The sequence below is a fragment of the Salvelinus namaycush genome, chromosome 23 (genome assembly GCF_016432855.1).
Source record: "Salvelinus namaycush isolate Seneca chromosome 23, SaNama_1.0, whole genome shotgun sequence".
NCBI lineage: Eukaryota > Metazoa > Chordata > Actinopteri > Salmoniformes > Salmonidae > Salvelinus > Salvelinus namaycush.
In genome coordinates this window covers 35,165,656-35,183,453 of record NC_052329.1, presented here as the reverse complement: position 1 = coordinate 35,183,453, position 17,798 = coordinate 35,165,656, and the positions used below count along the sequence as shown (strand labels likewise).

The following is a 17,798-nucleotide window of genomic DNA, read 5'->3' as shown; positions in this document are numbered from 1 at the left end:
CAGCTTGGCACCAATGTAACATCTCCATATTTCTAAACCTGGGAACCTGTGAACAGGATTAGTGACAGTGGACGGAGGGAGAACTCCCACTCTCGCCCCAGGGTCCCTAATCGGATTGTGCTAATTGAACACAAGGGATTTGTGACAGTGGCAATGTGTCCAGGGCTTTAGTAGGATTCCTCTTATCAACCCAGCTAAGGATAACCTCCGTTCTCACAGGGGTCAGAGTCTGTAGAGCCCCTTACGGATGTTGGTCTTGCAGTGGGTACAGTATGTAGACAATGATACACAAGACTAGGTGATCATCTCCAGGTATCACTCATTGATGCAACTCCTGTCGGGACCTGGCTTTCAGGGCTGAGCCATTGGAACAGGGACTGATTATACTGTGATGTGTGCAAAACATTAAGAACAGCGGTTCTTTCCATGATATAGACTGACCGGGTGAATCCAGGTGAAAGCTATGACCTCTTATTGATGTCACTTGTTAAATCCACTTCAATCAGTGTAGATGAAGGAGAGGAGACATGTTAAAGAAGGATTTTTAGGCCTTGAGACAATTGAGACGTGGATTGTGTACCATTGAGAAGGTGAGTGGGCAGGACAAAATATGTAAGTGCCTTTGAACAGGTTATGGTAGTAGGTGCCAGGCGGGAATTATAATTATTATATTCAGCCCAAGGGCACAACGGCTATGGCCTCACAAAGGAGATGCAGCTGGGAAATTCGAGGCATTATCAAGTGCTTGTCAAATTGTGAATGAGAGACTGATGAAGTGTGTACAGCCTGAGCAAAAAAACAAAGCAGAGCTCATGCCTTTCATGCAACTTTTTTCAGTCACCATTATGCGGTTGCATCAGTTGCATCATGCGGCCTTAAAATGTATTAAAAATCTAAACATATAGCTCAACATTTGTATCACAACTAAAGTTACATAAATAACTAATATATTAAGCATATAGGAGGACCTATTTCTTTGTTAACCGCTCACCACAAAGTAGCCGCATGTGCGCACTCCCTCAAATTGTTTGGAGAAAATATCCTTTCTATTTTATTCCGCTATGTTCAATTGTGTTCTTCATACCATAAAACAATATAAAATAATGCCACGTAATTCTAAGAAAATCTTGTCTGCTAAATGAACTAGTGTAGCCCACAGCCATATGGCATAGCCAGATCAGGGCCTAACATAAGGACAACTCAGAGTAAGCTATTCTGTTCTTCTTAAATAGACTACATTTTCTTCATATCATGTTTCTTTAGACTTGTCTAAAATAAATAATGGATTTTTGATGTGTAGGCTATATTACATGGATTTATTAGACTTTTTAAACTGTAGATGCTCCAAAGGTCTGCATCAGTGGCCTGTGTGGAAGCCAGGAGATGCTAATGTCTTCATGTTAATCTAAGGTCAATTGCCGTGAGACCAGCAGTTATTTGCTTGACAATCACCGGCTGACAAAATGTCATGACCGCCACAGCTCAACGCGCGGTCACATTTGTAGATGGACGACCCGAACGGTACTGTTACGTTCTGACCTTAGTTCCTTTGTTTTGTCTTTTGTTTTAGTATGGTCAGGGTGTGAGTTGGGTGGGTTGTCTATGTTAGTTTTTCTATGATTTTCTATTTCTGTGTTTGGCCTGATATGGTTCTCAATCAGAGGCAGCTGTCAATCGTTTGTCTCTGATTGGGAACCATATTTAGGTAGCCTGTTTTCTGTTGTGTTTTGTGGGTGGTTGTCTTCCGTGTCTGTATGTTCCACACAGAACTGTTTCGGTTTTCGTTCGTTACTTTATTGTTTTGTATTTTGTCATATTCATTCTTATTAAAAGTCATTATGGATACGTACCACGCTGCGCATTGGTCTTCCGATCCTTCCTACTACTCCTCATCAGAGGAGGAAGAAGAAAGCCGTTACAGGTACATCCCTTATTTAAAGGGGGAGATCAAGCAGATCCTAACTGTTACAGGTCAATTTCTATCTTGCCCTGTTTATCAAAAGTGTTGGAAAAACTTATCAATAATCAATTTAATGGCTTTCTTGATGTCTATAGTAATCTCTGGTATGCAATGTGGTTTCTGCTCAGGTTATGGATGTGTCACTGCAACCTTAAAGGTCCTAAATGATGTCACCATTGCCCTTGATTGTAAGCAAAGTTGTGCTGCTATTTTTATAGACTTGGCCAGAGCATTCCATTCTTGTTGGTCAGGTATGGAGTATTGGTGTCTTTGAGAGGTCTTTGGCATGGTTTGCTAACTAACTCTCCTAAAGAGTGCAGTGTGTAAAGTCAGAACATCTGCTTTCTCAGCCACTGCATGTCACCAAAGGAGTACCCTAAGGCTCGATCCTAGGCCCCACGCTCTTCTCAATTTACATCAACAACAAGCTCTCTCATCCATTTATATGCAGATGATACAGTCTTATACTCAGCTGGCCCCTCCCCAGATGTTGTGTTAAACGGTCTACAAAAAAGCTTTTTTAGTCTCCAACAAGCTTTCTCTGCCCTTATCTTTGTTCTGAACACCTCCAAAACAAAGGTTCAGTAAGAAAAATGCTGATGTGTGATATTTTGGCGGTGCCGAACATGGAACTACGTTGGAACGGCCAAGGCGTATTCATCACTTCTGTTGAAGGAGATCTTCATACCGCACGTGCCAGAGGTGAGTGACATAGACAAGGAAGATAGAACATGTCAAAAATCATTGTAAACATATGACTTGACAAATAGTAGGGAAATATTTATTTTTTAAACATTCCATTTTCTAGATCTTGGGACTGGATTTTCCCATGGCCTTGGTCTCAAAAGTTCTTTATGGCATAACAATGGCTGTCTACTTGGGCATATAACCTACTCTGCCAATTAGGCCTACACTATGCAAGCAGTGAAGAAACAACTGTGGACTTAATAAAAACTGTATAAATTAGATATTGAAGATTGATATAACATAAACCAGATCATTCCTAAAAGTAGCCTAATGCAATGAAATGTTTTTGAGCTTTTGCATATAGGGCATTACAAGCATTTAAAAACGTACTAAATACCTAATCTCTATGCGGATCAGGAATCTCAGGACAAAATTACTAAATATAATTGAATCAGTATAACTCTGACTCTGTGGGAAACATCTAAATTCCACTGTTTTTGCAATGAGTGATTCTTATCAAAACAACGACAACATATATTCAGATAAGACTAAATAGGCTAGAGTCCAACGTGACACGATACGCTGTTTGGTTCACCCTTTGGTCCTTGAGAACAGTGAAGCACTAAGAGTTGATATCAAGCAGCCTTAAGTTCCTTGTTATCACCCTGATTTTTCTACACCTCTCCGCTTCTTTCAAAATCCAGAAATTCCAGATTGGCTTGGCGTAAACAAACACTTTGGTGATTTTCTCCTACTAAACATGGAAGAGAAGGCCACTGAGGGTAATCAACTATTTAGGTGTTTGGAGTACGTTTCAAAACTGAAGGCCATATCAAACCAAACCACATACCGTAATGGCCTCTTGCATGTTAGGAAATGTAACCCGGTAGGATTATTCAATCTAAGTCCTAATATCCTTTTCGTTCCAATGACTATTCAAGACAACATTCTTCATCTCCTCACCTCTCCTCACCTGTTCTCAGAGTTGTAGAATCACACCTCTGCAATATGCAACTAGTCAGAGATGGAGAGATGGGGGTTATAGTGCATCCATCGTTGAGATTGGTCCTTGGGAAGACATCGCCCATAGGCGAAGTGTTGTCACCGAGCTCCTTGAGATCTCAGTTTTCTCTCTGACTGTACTACTAACTTTCCCCTATTCTGTCTTTACCCTGCAGGTCACAGTGAAGAAATCTCACCAGAGTTCTGCTGCCCTTTTCTCTGCAGGTAGATACTAAGATATGAATAACGGCATGCACACGCAAGCATTTGTGCACGCTCACATTTATTTTCTGTGTTGGGAAAGGTTGATTATATCTGGTGTCAATAAACTGCATAAAGGTAGAGAAAACAGGTTTTTAACGTGTATTCATGTTTAAACATCACTAATAGATGTGTAATAGGTGATTATTACATACTGTAATATTCCTCAAATGTCTGGTTCACCACATAGATTTAATAGTGTTGTAATGACAGTGAAGGCTTGTAGGGCATTTACGTTGACTTTGTGGCTGGAAAATCCAATACTTGTAAAGGTCTTCCCAGAAAAGGGAAGGGGGGGGGATCTTATCATAGTGCAAATGTGTAACTTATCGTATTAAAGAGGAAGTAGTGTGTTGCTGACTCATAACTTGGCGAGCAGCCAACGTAAGCTTACTCGAGACAAAGACACTGCTGCCTTGTGCTTGTCCATTAAACATGACATGACATAAACATAGCAGTTAAGAGAGTGACGAGGTTAAATACCATGCCACACTGAAAACATTCAGCATCATAGTGAAACTGAGATGCGGGGGATTATAGCTTAGGATAAAGTCTGTCCTACAAAGAACTGTTTTGGTAGGACTAAATGTCAGATGAAAACCCTGTGACATGCTTGAATAGTTTCACAGTGGCAAAGGTAATGATAGTGTGGAATAACTAAACAGACGTGGAACAACATTACTTACTAATGTGGCCAAATGTATTCACTAGGTGTAGGCTAAGTATGTTGCCTTCAGCAGCTTGTTGTGAGAATATCTTAAGAATCTCAGTTCTCCTTGGTGGAGGAAGTCTGAGGGTCTTAGTTTCAGTCCTGACATGTTCCTTCAGGAGAACCGAACATCCCTCAACAACACCTCTTTAGCAGCGTTTTAACACCTGTCACCCTGGGATTTCCCCATTTTCCCATTCCACTATTAGATTGGACAGAGAGTCCGGTGAGTCAATGCTGACGCAGTCAAAGAGGAAGTTCAACCGGATGTTACTGTTTAATCTTCTGAAACATGGCACACAAATTTGTTTAGTTGAGTCCCAATCGTATCCAGTAATTACTACTTATTGTATATCTTCAGGTCTGACTGGAGTTCGTTAAGTAAAGAAACCAGTTTCAACTGAAGGGACTTGGGAAATCCCTCTCGTAAGGCGGGTTTTTTTTATAGACAGGTTGATGTGTAGATGATAAATGAAGACATGTTTTCATGTCTCTTTATGGAAATACGTCTGTGGCTTTGGTAGTCTCCCCACTGTTAGATATGGCTGACGGTATACCTCTTCAAGTCAGATGCCTTATCGTAAGACACTCACATACACTAACTCAAGAAAACATCATGACCTAGGGCTGGATCGCTGATCGCTGATGTTCAGCGCTCTAGCGCAATTGAAATGTAAAGGTCATTTCGATTTGAGCTGACATGTGCAGCGTTTACCATGAATGCAGTCTCCACTAACGTGGGAGCATTGCCTTTCAATTTCTATCACCCTGTAGAGCAGCTCTTCAGCGCTACGGATTGAAACCAGACCGTAGTACATGTAGGCCTGTCTTTGTCATCCATGTGTAAGCCATTAACTCCGCTCTTTACTTGTTAGATGCTTACATATTTGCTGAAAATGCAAGTTTAGGTTTTCCAGACTTGGCCTTGATGGTAAAAATTGTGACTGTAAAAGCATTTTTTACATAGGAAAATTGAAAAACTGACATGTATGACCAAGTCTTTGACATACAGTGACCACCCACTGGGCACAGACGTCAGTTCGACTGGATGTGGAAACAATGTTAATTCAACTAGTGTGTCCAAAAGCCCCAAGCAGGAAAAACCAGTGTAGTTTACAATAGTTACACAGCGTGACTCATTACAAAGGAACACTGTGGTTTCCCAGTACCATGATCAAGGGACAAATACCTTTGCACCACATCAGGTCTAAACCTGCATCTGGTGCTAGGTGCTACTACAAATACCCAATGATGCGGACGGGATTGTAGGTGCTTCTTCGGCAACATTGAGGACCTGTCTTTGAGAATGTGTTGAAACTTTTACAGAAATGTTGAGACATCCAAATGAGAGTGCAACCCAGACATGGGATATTATCCGGAGTGCAAAGAATACCAGTGTATTGGATGACGCACGGTTGCTGTTTACTCCGATATTTAGTGGCTATGGATAAATCGATGCAATATCTTGGAAATTCAATTTGGCCCATGGAGGAGGGCTTATTTGGAAATGGATTTAATCAGATTGGAGACTATTCTGGAATGAATTAAATCACTCGAAGACTGAGGCCTGGTATTTTCATATCTGCCTAATACATTATTCACACAACAATGATTAAATGTTTAGAAAAGCAGGAGGAAAAAGGCTTCGCACACTAGCTTGTTTCCTTTCAATACGCCCCCTTTAGTGGAGACCAACCCACGCCACAAAAAGCTAGCAATTGTTTGGGGACCAATGATGTGTGTATAAATCATTGGTTTAAACAGACTGAACCAAAACTATAGGAGCACCACGGCTTTTGCTGTCTCTCCCATTGGGTTCCAGGCGTAACTCATTTATCCAATATTGACTTTTCTTTGACCCAGTAGTATCCCACACTCAAGGCCTAAAGTTACCTAAGTGGAGGGTTGCTCACTTTCCCTACGTCTTTTTTTCTTCTGCGCTTGAGACCTGTGGGGCAACAAGGGCGTAACTCCAACCCCCCCATCTCCACCACCATCACCCCCAACCCCCCACCCCCAGTGTGGAGGTGGTTTGGCAGTGACGGTGCTCCAGCAATTTGCGCAATTAGTGTCCCGGGGCATGGCTGTCAGCCCCCAGCGCGGCGTGGGGAGGGTCCGTGTCAGCGTTCTCCTTGCTAATGAGCCGATCGCCTTCCATTCAGACGCTCAATAATTAAGAGCTGGTCCTCTTCCAAGAAACCTTCGCCTCCCCCGCCATCTGTCATCAAGGCAAGCAAGGAGCACGCTCTGTATTGTTCTCTCCTCAGCTTTATTGTGCATGATTTTTTTCTTTAGCACTTTTTTAGCGCCCACTTCTAAATGAGAAGAGAAATCTCAGCCTGGCACTGAACCGTCCCCTCAGAGAGGGGGTAGCTGGGTTTGGAGCCGTCACAGAGTTATGTTAAGCACTTTGACTTTGAGGTGCGTTTGTGTTGAGGAAGGAGGAGTCGTTTTATAATCCATCGTTTGGCGCAGGGGAGAGAAACTTCTTCAACTGGGAAATTTGTGTAAACAAGCAACAAACATGCCACCCTGCCCAACCCCCTTCCTAGCAGCACCTCACAGATGTCACAGATGGGCCCTGCTCCAGGGCATTACTTGATTAAAAGGGCTTCCACAGCGTTTAACACTGGAGAGCCACCCCACTGCCCACCTGGTGGCCCCAGCGCCCCTTTACCATTTCATTTAGCTCCCTTGTGTTAGATGGAAACTTCATCATTAGTTGAGGGAGGTAGGGGAGGGCTTACAACCCCAGGAACCTCCTGGCCTCAACTTGTGCCCCCCATGGCTGCCCTTTCATCTGGATGGCATCTTCATTAGCCAGAACTGCTCAGTGCATTGTGGGGACAGGGTGGTGCATCATGGTCTGATGGGCCTCGGGATGTTGGATGGGGTTTTGGGATACGGGGTTTCATCTGGATTTTCGTTGTTGTAAATTGTAGTTTAGATATGCTATGCCAAGACAAGCTAGTGGATAGTTATGGTGTGTAATGGAGATAGGTAGTTGTAGCAGAGGGGCCCCCGCTCACTGTTATTTCCTGTGCCTGTCGCATTGAGTCTGGTCTCTCTTGCACTCCACTGGCCCGGAATGTTCTCCCTTCATTATCAACCCGCCCCAGCCCTGCAGACACCCCTTCTTCAGCTCCACGTAACTCCCCCACCCAGTTCCAGTCCCAGCCCCACAGACGACGGGGGAGACAGACAGGCCAACAGACTCCCTCGCCACGGATTATTGACCCAGTTTGCGGCTGAGCACACTTGAGACATTGCGGGTGTCGCCTGCTCAGGTCGCATGGCGGGAGTTGACCAAGAATGGCGCCTAAATGTATGAGGGCGCCAGTGAGGACCACTAACTGAGGGAAAGTACCCTGGTGGAGCGCCATCCTCTTGCATAATGCATTATTATTTACCCATACTAATATTGGTCATTGTTATTAATCAAAGGGTAGCCTATCATTTAGACATACATAGATATTTTAAATCATCAACTGTGAGGTATTTTTCTTATTGTTATTAAATTCTCAGGAAATACAGGGGGTGTAATGAAGACAACTGGCTGACAACCTGGCATGACACTAAACGTTGAACTGCTCTTCCTGTCTTTTAAAGTTATATAACATAATGTCTATGCTTAACCTGACATGACATATAAGACAATTGAAAATGTTGTAGTTTTCCAGTTCAGACAGACTGAGAGGTTCTCTGCCTGTGATGCCTTTAGTTTGAGATGAACGGAACACGAACCAGAGCTGACCTTCCCATTCACTCAGACTGAGGACGGTGTTTACAAGTCTTTTATCAGCCGTGGCTGGGCGGGGTCAAAGTTCAAATAGCCAGGAACACTTCAGTCTTTCCCAATTGGCACGCTGCCCAACCCAGCCTCTGACATGCTTTCACTTTCATTGCTTGTGGCACCAAGGACAAAACCGCCCCGAAAGAAAGTTTGTGCAAATTACTCAAAACGAAAGAGGCGGGATTTCCTCAGTCCGTTTTTATATTTAAAAACTCTTGTTCTGTTCATCTGTTCTCTGCAGTTAGTAGTTGCTTTGGAGAGACAGGTTCCAATCAAAGCCTGTCTTGTTGGTAATTCATTGCCTTCTGTTGTCAGGGGCATTAGAGAGCCATTCGTCTTAATGCATTTGAAGGTTAAATGCAAAAAATGCAAAAAATGGCCAACAAAGTTCCCCATGAGCGACTACTAGAAAGCTGGAATGAATTTCAATCTTTGTGTTATGTATCATACCTTGTCAGTGACCCGTGGCACATGTCATGAAACGGAACCTAGGAGCCTAGATAGTTTCACTGGTATCAGAAAGTGAGATTGAAAAGGTGTGGATTATAGGAAACAAGAAATATAGAACATAAATGAAAGATAAACATGGAATAATCTCCTATCATAGAATAAACATTGTGAAGGAATCGATCAATACTTTATCTTTGGTGCTGAAAGACTATTGGCACGGAACAACGCATGCATGTCAAGAGTCCAGACTGCTCAGTTTACTGTACCACTACCAGGTCTACAGAACTTTTCTTGATCCTGCAAAGTTGTACTGAAGGCAACTCACTCCTTTGGCCATTTGAAATACTCCTGATGTATTATTGTACATGGGTCAACTTCTCATAGGGAGAAAAAATGTATGGGGGCTCTGAGTTACTGGTGTCCATTAAGATAAACAAAACTTTAAGTGGTGAAAAATGAGATGTTATCTGGGAAAAATGCCAGCTCTCCAAAATGAACAGCCTGCCAAATGTAGAGGCTGTTTACTTGTGTAACATTAATAATAAGCAATTTGTATAAGGCCAGGATTCAATCCGAGGCACGATATACAGCAGCACACTGGACAGCCGACAATGTGCTAAATTTGAATCCGACTTCTTCTTTGTGCTGTGTGCGTGCGTGCGTGTGCGTGTGCGTGTGTGTCTAGTCTGGAGGAGGTGGGAGTGCTAACATCTAGTGAACCACCCTGCATGTTCACCTCTGCCACCAATGAGGAATTGTACAAGACAGGAGAAGAAAACCCTAGCTCTCTCACTCGCTGAGTGGAGAGCACTGATTGGACCACTCTGACACTCTTACTTCCTAACTCTCTCTGTACATTCCAACATGGAAGGAATATCCAGCTCCATCCAGTATGTGTTAGTGCTGTGTCTCCTGAGTGTGTGACTCGCCACATACGGTGTATGTTAACAAGTAATAATAGAACAAGACATGGGGAGCAGCTTGCTAATGTCTCTCTTGGGCACTTAGGAGTGTGATCATGAGGGCTGAGAGGTCTTTGCTGGCTGGTTACATGGCATGGAGCCCTTTGGCATCTAGTCAGTCGTCCTGGTTACATCTCTCATATTTCCTTGTGTTATTACACTACTATTTGGTTGAATGAAGGTGGCCTGAATTAATATATCTAGCTATTTTTGGGGGGTATGACAGCAGTAGCAGAGTGGATGGATTTGATGTCTATTTCATGTAAGAGATTGTGAGACACTCCCCATTGCTTATCCAGACCAATAAATTCGAAGAAATATATATAAATCAGCTACAAGGGAGAGATGTTTGTTTACGATAGACATTTGTGGACAGAAAAAGGGGCATTGATTTGCTTGCTTTGTTATTAGTGTTGAAATTTGGTGTGAGTAGGCCAACTAAAATGTTCTTGTTGTTGGAAGCAGTCTTTCTAGCCCGCAAAGGCTTTTTATGGTTCAAATGTGAAGTTCAGCAAAGGGAGTGATTCAAACAGACTAGGACTATATAAATACATGAGCAAGGCAAGCATCACTGTTGCCGGTAATATAAACACATTTAAACCGTTGCTGACAAGTCATCAGTAAAATGTGTGTCATCCAGGATGCACAAATTGTTTGTTTTTGTTGATGAAGAGAAATACACATAACTGTGTTGATTTGGAAACGTGTTGCCTCGAATATTTTTTAACATTGAAGATCTGGATTTTATAGCACCAGGTTCATTCAGAAGGAACAGATTCCAATGGACTTGGATCCTTGAGTCACATGAACTATTATCTAATAATGGTTTGGGAAAAGCAGCATGCAGAATATGCAGACCAGTTCATTGACACATGACACACAAACCAGCTTTCCAACTGATAGCTGATAACCTTTCAGAGCTGTCCCATACCAAAACAAGACTACTCACAATGCACACACTGTCCTGCTATGCTGTAGCAGCCTATGGTTCCTTGATATCTGAAAGGGATGGTGCCATCTAGTGTCAAATGACCACTGTAACAACGTCTACAAAGCATGTTTGATTTGCATGTAACATTGTGTTGGACAGTATAGTGATTGTCAAGCTACTCAGGAGCATACAGGCTAGTAGCCTATTGTAATCATTGGGTTAATTGATTCTATTATGTAATGGATTAGTGTTGGTAGTAGGCTATTTGTGATAATATAGCCATAATGCAAATATATTAATCAAAGATCCACTTTGCTATATATAATGCTATCCCTGCTGGATAGTAAATCCAGGCTGTTGATAAAATTCGATATCAATCTTGGAGATCTGTTGTAAGAACAGACTTGGTTGAATTTGTGTTCTTGAAAACATATAAATCACGACCCCATTGGTCATTTGGTCCCCTTGGTTTAACAGCGATTGGATAGATATGATGCCTATCATTAGCGGTGAACTGACTGAATTGACGTTCAATATACCCTTGCTCTAGTCGAGGATACTAAAGTTTATTTCATAGCTACAGTCGTGTATAATTTCTAAACTACAGGCATTGGGAAGTCAACAGGAAAATCAGAAGTTCTGGGACGTGATATTTATGTGTCCAGTGAAGCAGATGTTATTGTTTTCTTTTTTGTAGAAATGGGCACGACAAACTCCACCCTGTCAAAAATTCCAAATGTCGAAGAATTAATGCAAGAAACGGGTTGTAAGTTCTCGGACGGGTAGGACTGTAGTTTAGGCTGCTAGAAAATCTGTATTGAGATTGTCATGATTGTACAATAACGTCATTGTTTATTCCAAATTCGAGGACAAATCTTTGAGAGTGGGCGTATAACGGGATTTCATTATGAATGTTTTTGTGACAGACATATGGAGCCCAGTTTTTCAATTCCTTCTATTGCATTTTTTTTCCCGAAATGTTTTAGAGCGCAGATATTTTGAAATGTGTCCAAATTATTAATAGCTTTCGCAACGATAAGAGTGATGTTTGACAGGTGCGCAAATTTCGCGCACAACTTTGACTGACCAAAATACGCATGTGTCTTACCCAACCAAATACAGTATTGAATATCTAAGCTTTGAACAGAGACTTATATGGACATATACATGTGGCTTTGAGAAGTTTTAGGTAATTTATAACTTGGCCTTTAGGCTACTTTATATAAATGCTTGAATCATTCATGGAGTGTTTGCTTGAATGCAATCCAGAGCAATGAACTGGCATCTATGGCTATTGCATGTATTGATTAAATGATTTGGTGTGCCGCTGTCCTGCCCATTACTAATACTAATAGCATGAATCGATGGTTCTCCTGTTTTCTCATCAACATAGTCACCCCTGCACACATTGTTCGACTTTATGACCGTTTCGAAGCATTGGACAAGGAAAAGACAGGCCTTCTCCGGTAAGTGGTGGGACCATGTCAGCTTTATGGAGTTTGTTTGTTAAACCAGTGTTGACTAAAACAGTGCATGTCAGAATAATAATAATTATGTCTGAATGTCCTGTCTTTGTTTTATCCCCATTACTGTGAAGCCCACAGGATTTTGGAGCCATTAATAGGTTGGCGATGAACCCCATCGGGGATCGGATCATTGGGGCTTTCTTCTCTCCAGGGTATAGAACAACATTTCTTACAGGTTTGAGTAAAATTGCTGACTTGATAACCTCACCAATGAAATGGTAATGTGAAGGTTAATGTCCATTTTCGCTGTAATATAAAAGTCCAGGCTTTTTGTAGGTCTCCTTAAAAAAACAGAGTGCACAATCAACAAGACTAAATATTGATTTAACTTCAGTCAATTCTGTGCAACAATAAACTTTTTTATTTTTTATATCCATGTATCCTGTACGTTTGGAATGCAAGCAGGTTTTGGTCTTAACACAATCTCTCTCTCAGGCAGGAAACAGTGGACTTCCACTCCTTTGTGAGGATCCTGGCCCACTTCCGACCTGCGGACAAAAAACGTCCCAAAGATCCCAGTATGCCTGAACCTGTCAACAGTAGGACCAGTAAACTCAAGTGTGAGTCCTCTGGCATTTTTGTTGTTGTTGAGGTTGACTCACAAAATAGATTTTAGCGTTCAAATTCAACTCAATCAGATCCCCCCTGGTTTTCTCCTTCCTTTCAGTTGCCTTCCAACTATATGACCAGGACAAAGATGGAAAAATCTCCAGAGCTGAGCTTCTACAGGTCCATAATAACTGTTAGCTTTACTGACAATAATACTCTGTATAGTGAGCAACACAATATACCACCAATAGTTAGTGATGTAAATTGTTTCTCTGTTGTGAACCAGGTCTTGTATGTCCCTACAATTTATGGCTGAAATTCCTACACCCTATATCAGAGGTATTCAAATCTTACACTATGAGGTCTGGAGCCTGCTGGTTTTCTGTTTTACCTGAAAATATATTGAACCCACCTTTTGTTCCCAGGTCTAAATCAGGCCCTGATTAGAGGGGAAGAATGAAAAAAAGCAGTTGAACTGGTTTCATAGTCGGGATTTAAATTTGAGGGCCCTATACAATAGAATGAAGCCCTTCTCCATGTGTTTGGGATGTGATTGATAGCTGAGGGTGATTGACAGGTGCTGCGGTCCATGCTGGAGATGCAGGTGACGGAGGAGCAGCTAGAGAGCATTGCCGACCGCACCATCCAGGAGGCTGACCTGGACAAGGACGATGCCATCTCCTTTGAGGAGTTCCGCAAGGTACCACCGGGTAGAGCTCTAAGACTGACATATCAACATGGTGCATTGCAGCACAGGGCACTCAGAATACTAAGACATACAAAGTTCATGCCCATAGAAAATGATGTCGGCCATTGCTGTAGTCAAACAGCATACTGTACATTGTGCGATGACAGTATTTTGCCCATCCTCTCATATTCAGTGGCTGCATTTGCTTGTAATACACCAATTCCACCATTCCACTCAGTCTAACTTTGGCTTTTCCTTCTCCTTACAGTCCCTGGAGAAGGTGAACATCGACCACAAGATGAGCATTCGCTTCCTGCGCTAGCTAGAGTGGTTGCACTGGGTCAACTGACTGTTCATGGTGATGTAGCCCACTGTGTGTACTCATCCCTCCATGGTAAAAACAAGGCTTCTGCAGGGAAATATTACTGATTCCTTTAACTGGATGACTAACACTAAATACCTTTAAATGACTGAATAATATGCTGTAACTTAATATGTTTTTTTACAGCATACTGGAATATGGACATCATGTTCCAAAGTCTAACTGTACTAGAGGCCTACTGTATAACTACATAGTAACTGCTTTTATATAATACAATAAAATGCAATTTAATAATAATAATTATACATGGGACTTATTTAGTGGTAATCAAGGACCCAAAGTCGCTTTACAATTGTAGAAACAAAAAAAATATGTTAGTTTTGACAAGGGCAAACATAAGCTTTTAACTCATTAAAGAGTTACCAGCCTCATAAATTGCAGCCCAAATAAATGCTTCACAGACTTCAAGTAACAGATGTAACAGTTTAACTTTAAACCGTTGTTGATGTGTGCAGAGGGTCCCTGGTTCGCGCCCCTAACGGGGCGAGGGGACGGTTTAAAGTTAAACTGTTACATCTGTTACTTGAAGTCTGTGAAGCATTTATTTGGGCTGCAATTTATGAGGCTGGTAACTCTTTAATGAACCTATCCTCTGCAGCAGAGGTAACTCTGGGTCTTCCATTCCTGTGGCGGTCCTCATGAGAGCCAGTTTCATCATAGTGCTTGATGATTTTTGCGACTGCACTTGAAGAAACTTTCAAAGTTCTTGAAATGTTCCGTATTTACTGACCTTCATGTCATAAAGCAATGATGGACTGTCATTTCTATTTGCTTATTTGAGCTGTTCTTGCCATAATGTGGACTTGGTCTTTTACAAAATAGGGCTATCTTCTGTATACCCCCCTACCTTGTCACAACACAACTGATTGGCTCAAATGCATTTAGAAGGAAAGAAATTCCCAAAATTTACTTTTAATTGAAATGCATTCCAGGTGACTACCTCATGAAGCTGGTTGAGAGAATGTCAAGAGTGTGCAAAGCTGTCATCAAGGCAAAGGATGGCTACTTTGAAGAATCTCAAATATAAAATATATTTTGATTTGTTTAACACTTTTTTGGTTACTACTTGATTCCATATGTGTTATTTCATAGTTTTGATGTCTTCACTATTATTCTACAATGTAGAAAATAGTAAAAAATAATGAAAAACCCTGGAATGATTAGGTGTTCTAAGACTTTACTGTAATAAGTCTCTAGATGTAGCAGTCGGTGTCCAATTACACTGAACTTGAGAACTATACATACGAGTACGAAAGTAATAGAATATTTCTACAAATGAATATTTTTGTAAATTGTAGCATTCATTTACTGAGTTGCTTATGAGGAGAAAAGGCCATGAAAAACCTAAGCTTGGCTCTAATTGTTTCAATAGATTTGATTTAGAGACAGTCCAACAAAACTAATGTCTACATTTTGACCCAGAGTAATGAAAGAGTCTGTTTGTGACTGACTGGATGATATTTGAACTAATGTGTGCCAAAATGTATTTCTCAAATCTCTGAATTTTTTTGTCAGATACATGGAATCTTAATTAAATAACCCTATTGGTATTTGGCTGGAGTATTTTTTGCAACTGATTTTCATATTTCTAGCATCAGTACACTTTTTGATGTTACTGATTCAAATAGTCACACCTCCTGTTGCTATCTACGGCCATGTAACATGGGGTTCTTTTCAAAGTTTGTTCCATGTGAAATGTTCCTTCTAATTTCTCTGATTGAACACAGGGTGGCAGGAATATATATTTTCACTGAGGTTGAAGTGAAATGACACATGGGTCGATAGAGGAAAATAAGGCTTGCCTTGAAACAGAGGCATAATAGAGAGATTTATTCTGTACATAACGTGTCCCATGACATTAGAAGAAGGTCATAAAGTGGAATTGATTTAAACAAACACATGCATTAGCAGGGCTTCCTCATTTTCCCTTGGGCTGACAGGCACATAGAATCCAGAATAAGGAATATCCAGTGCCTAAAAAGAACAGAAAGACACAATGATTACAACATATACGATGCAGCATAGAAAACCATCAGCACAGTACTCCAAATGAACAGAGTGCGTTGATGGAAGAATCTAACAGGTACCTGCGAGGGTGATGGTCATTGTTAGACGGTAGAGAAGGACATCAGTGGTCCCTCCCTTGATGTGGACTGGCAAGCTGTTGTCCGCCTGTAACCAAAGTTAGGGGTCAAATACCTATTCATGATCATGAATCACTGGAGACTTTATTGTAAGCCAACTTTGTGATATGTGATGATAAAACCAAATTAAATTGCATTCCAGACCAGAATGGAACAACTATTCCCTCAAGCCCCTTTAAAACCGGTAATGCTCTTTTACTATGTTCAATACTGTGATAAGATTCTGGGTGCTGACCAACAACAGTGGACCTCAGGCAATTCATACATTTCGTAACACAACACATGCAGTAGTTCAAAATCCGGTCAATGTTGCTCTACTCCATCAAACATGTTCAAATCACATCTGGTTGACATTGTTGGCCCATTTGATTGCCATTAAATATCTAAATTCACTCGTTTGGGATTGTTTCTCACCCAGGCGTCCTAATGATGTCATGCTCACCTGGAATAGGTTCTGATGATCTGGCACCTTGTTCTTCATCTGTTTGGTTGTTGTGCTGAAGGCTCTGGTAGCCAGCCGGGGCAGCTTCTGAAAGGATCCCACAGTCACATGTTAACCATGTTACCCTGTGTCTGCATATGATGTGAAAACTAGATTGAAAATGCAGGGCTTATGACAAAACATTCCTTTGCATCCCTAATTTCCAAATGTCCAAAACAAATCGGTCGGATGCTTTCTGAGCGGCTGAGGCTAGATGCTGTTTTCATAGTGTTTCAGGTAGAATAAATAATTTGATAATAACATAACAATAGTATATTAAGTGATTTAGAGATTGGATGATCAGGATTAGATGGTAATATTAGCTGTGTTTACCTTTGGGGTTCCACACCTGTTTTTCTACTTTCACTTTTAAAGAGATGTGATACTAGCCTGTTGTTTCCTATAAAAGGAAATAGCTATGGAAAACTCTAGGTTACTCTTACTTCCCTCTCCGTCTTCATCATGACAACATCTGCTATTGTATACAGTCTTGGTTAGGCGAGGAAATATCCACTTCTGTTTTTGACGTTTTGAGTACCAAATAAAGTACAAGTGGTTTGCATACACAAGAAAATAGAACTACAAATGTTCCTTTTTATTTTAACAGCATGCAGGGGGGAATTACACATACTTGTAGGTGTATCACCTTCTCCAGTATGTTTTAGACTTTTTGAGTGAATATACAATTTTGGCATCTTAGACATGCTTTCCATCCAAAGTGATGCTAGTTTCAAAGACAGCTGTGTTGTCACCTCAAATATGCTTGTTTAAATCAACATCCTCCAAGATACAAAAAAAACAACCAAAAGCCTTCTCTGTAAACAAGCCAGAGTATCAACTTCCTTTGACAGATAATCTGTCACTCCTAATGAAATATGTAATCAGACCACCTATCGATATTCTATAAAATGACACTAGCAAGTGCATAGCGGTATATAAACATTATTGTCAATTAGATAATCTGTTGAAAATAGAGGTCAAACCATACCCCCCTAACCCATACCACTTGGTCTGACCCATTATGTTTATTCATTATAACAGGACTATTTCATCACTGGGGACTTGTGTTCTGAAAGAAAGTCATCTCTTTTCAAGTTTTTAATCTATTGGTCTTTGTATCACGTAAACATTCTCTGTGAGGTGAATCTCTTACTACTTTTTACTATCACAGGCAAAACCTTCTCATTTCATTGAAGACCATTTTGTATACTTCTGTTGACTTGGGTTCTGTCCCTTTAAGAGAATTGTACCACAGTGTAATATCTACCAAGGT

General features: G+C 41.1%; 1 protein-coding gene across 2 annotated transcripts; it reads left to right on the top strand.

Moving 5' to 3' along the window:
* Window positions 1–11,269: 11,269 nt before the first annotated feature.
* LOC120018807 (calcineurin B homologous protein 2-like) lies at window positions 11,270–14,876 on the top strand. Of its 2 annotated transcripts, XR_005472259.1 has the most exons (8): window positions 11,270–11,521; window positions 12,149–12,221; window positions 12,353–12,433; window positions 12,717–12,841; window positions 12,949–13,010; window positions 13,408–13,530; window positions 13,787–13,912; window positions 14,833–14,876. XR_005472259.1 is itself a non-coding variant. In XM_038962021.1 (7 exons), exons 1-7 carry the CDS (start codon window positions 11,455–11,457, stop codon window positions 13,838–13,840), a joined length of 585 nt encoding a protein of 194 aa, XP_038817949.1. In that variant the 5' UTR covers window positions 11,270–11,454; the 3' UTR covers window positions 13,841–14,140. The 2 variants fall into 2 exon arrangements, 1 of the variants encoding a protein (XP_038817949.1); XM_038962021.1 differs by lacking the exon at window positions 14,833–14,876 and having other exon boundaries at window positions 13,787–14,140.
* The last annotated feature ends 2,922 nt before the right edge of the window (window positions 14,877–17,798 follow it).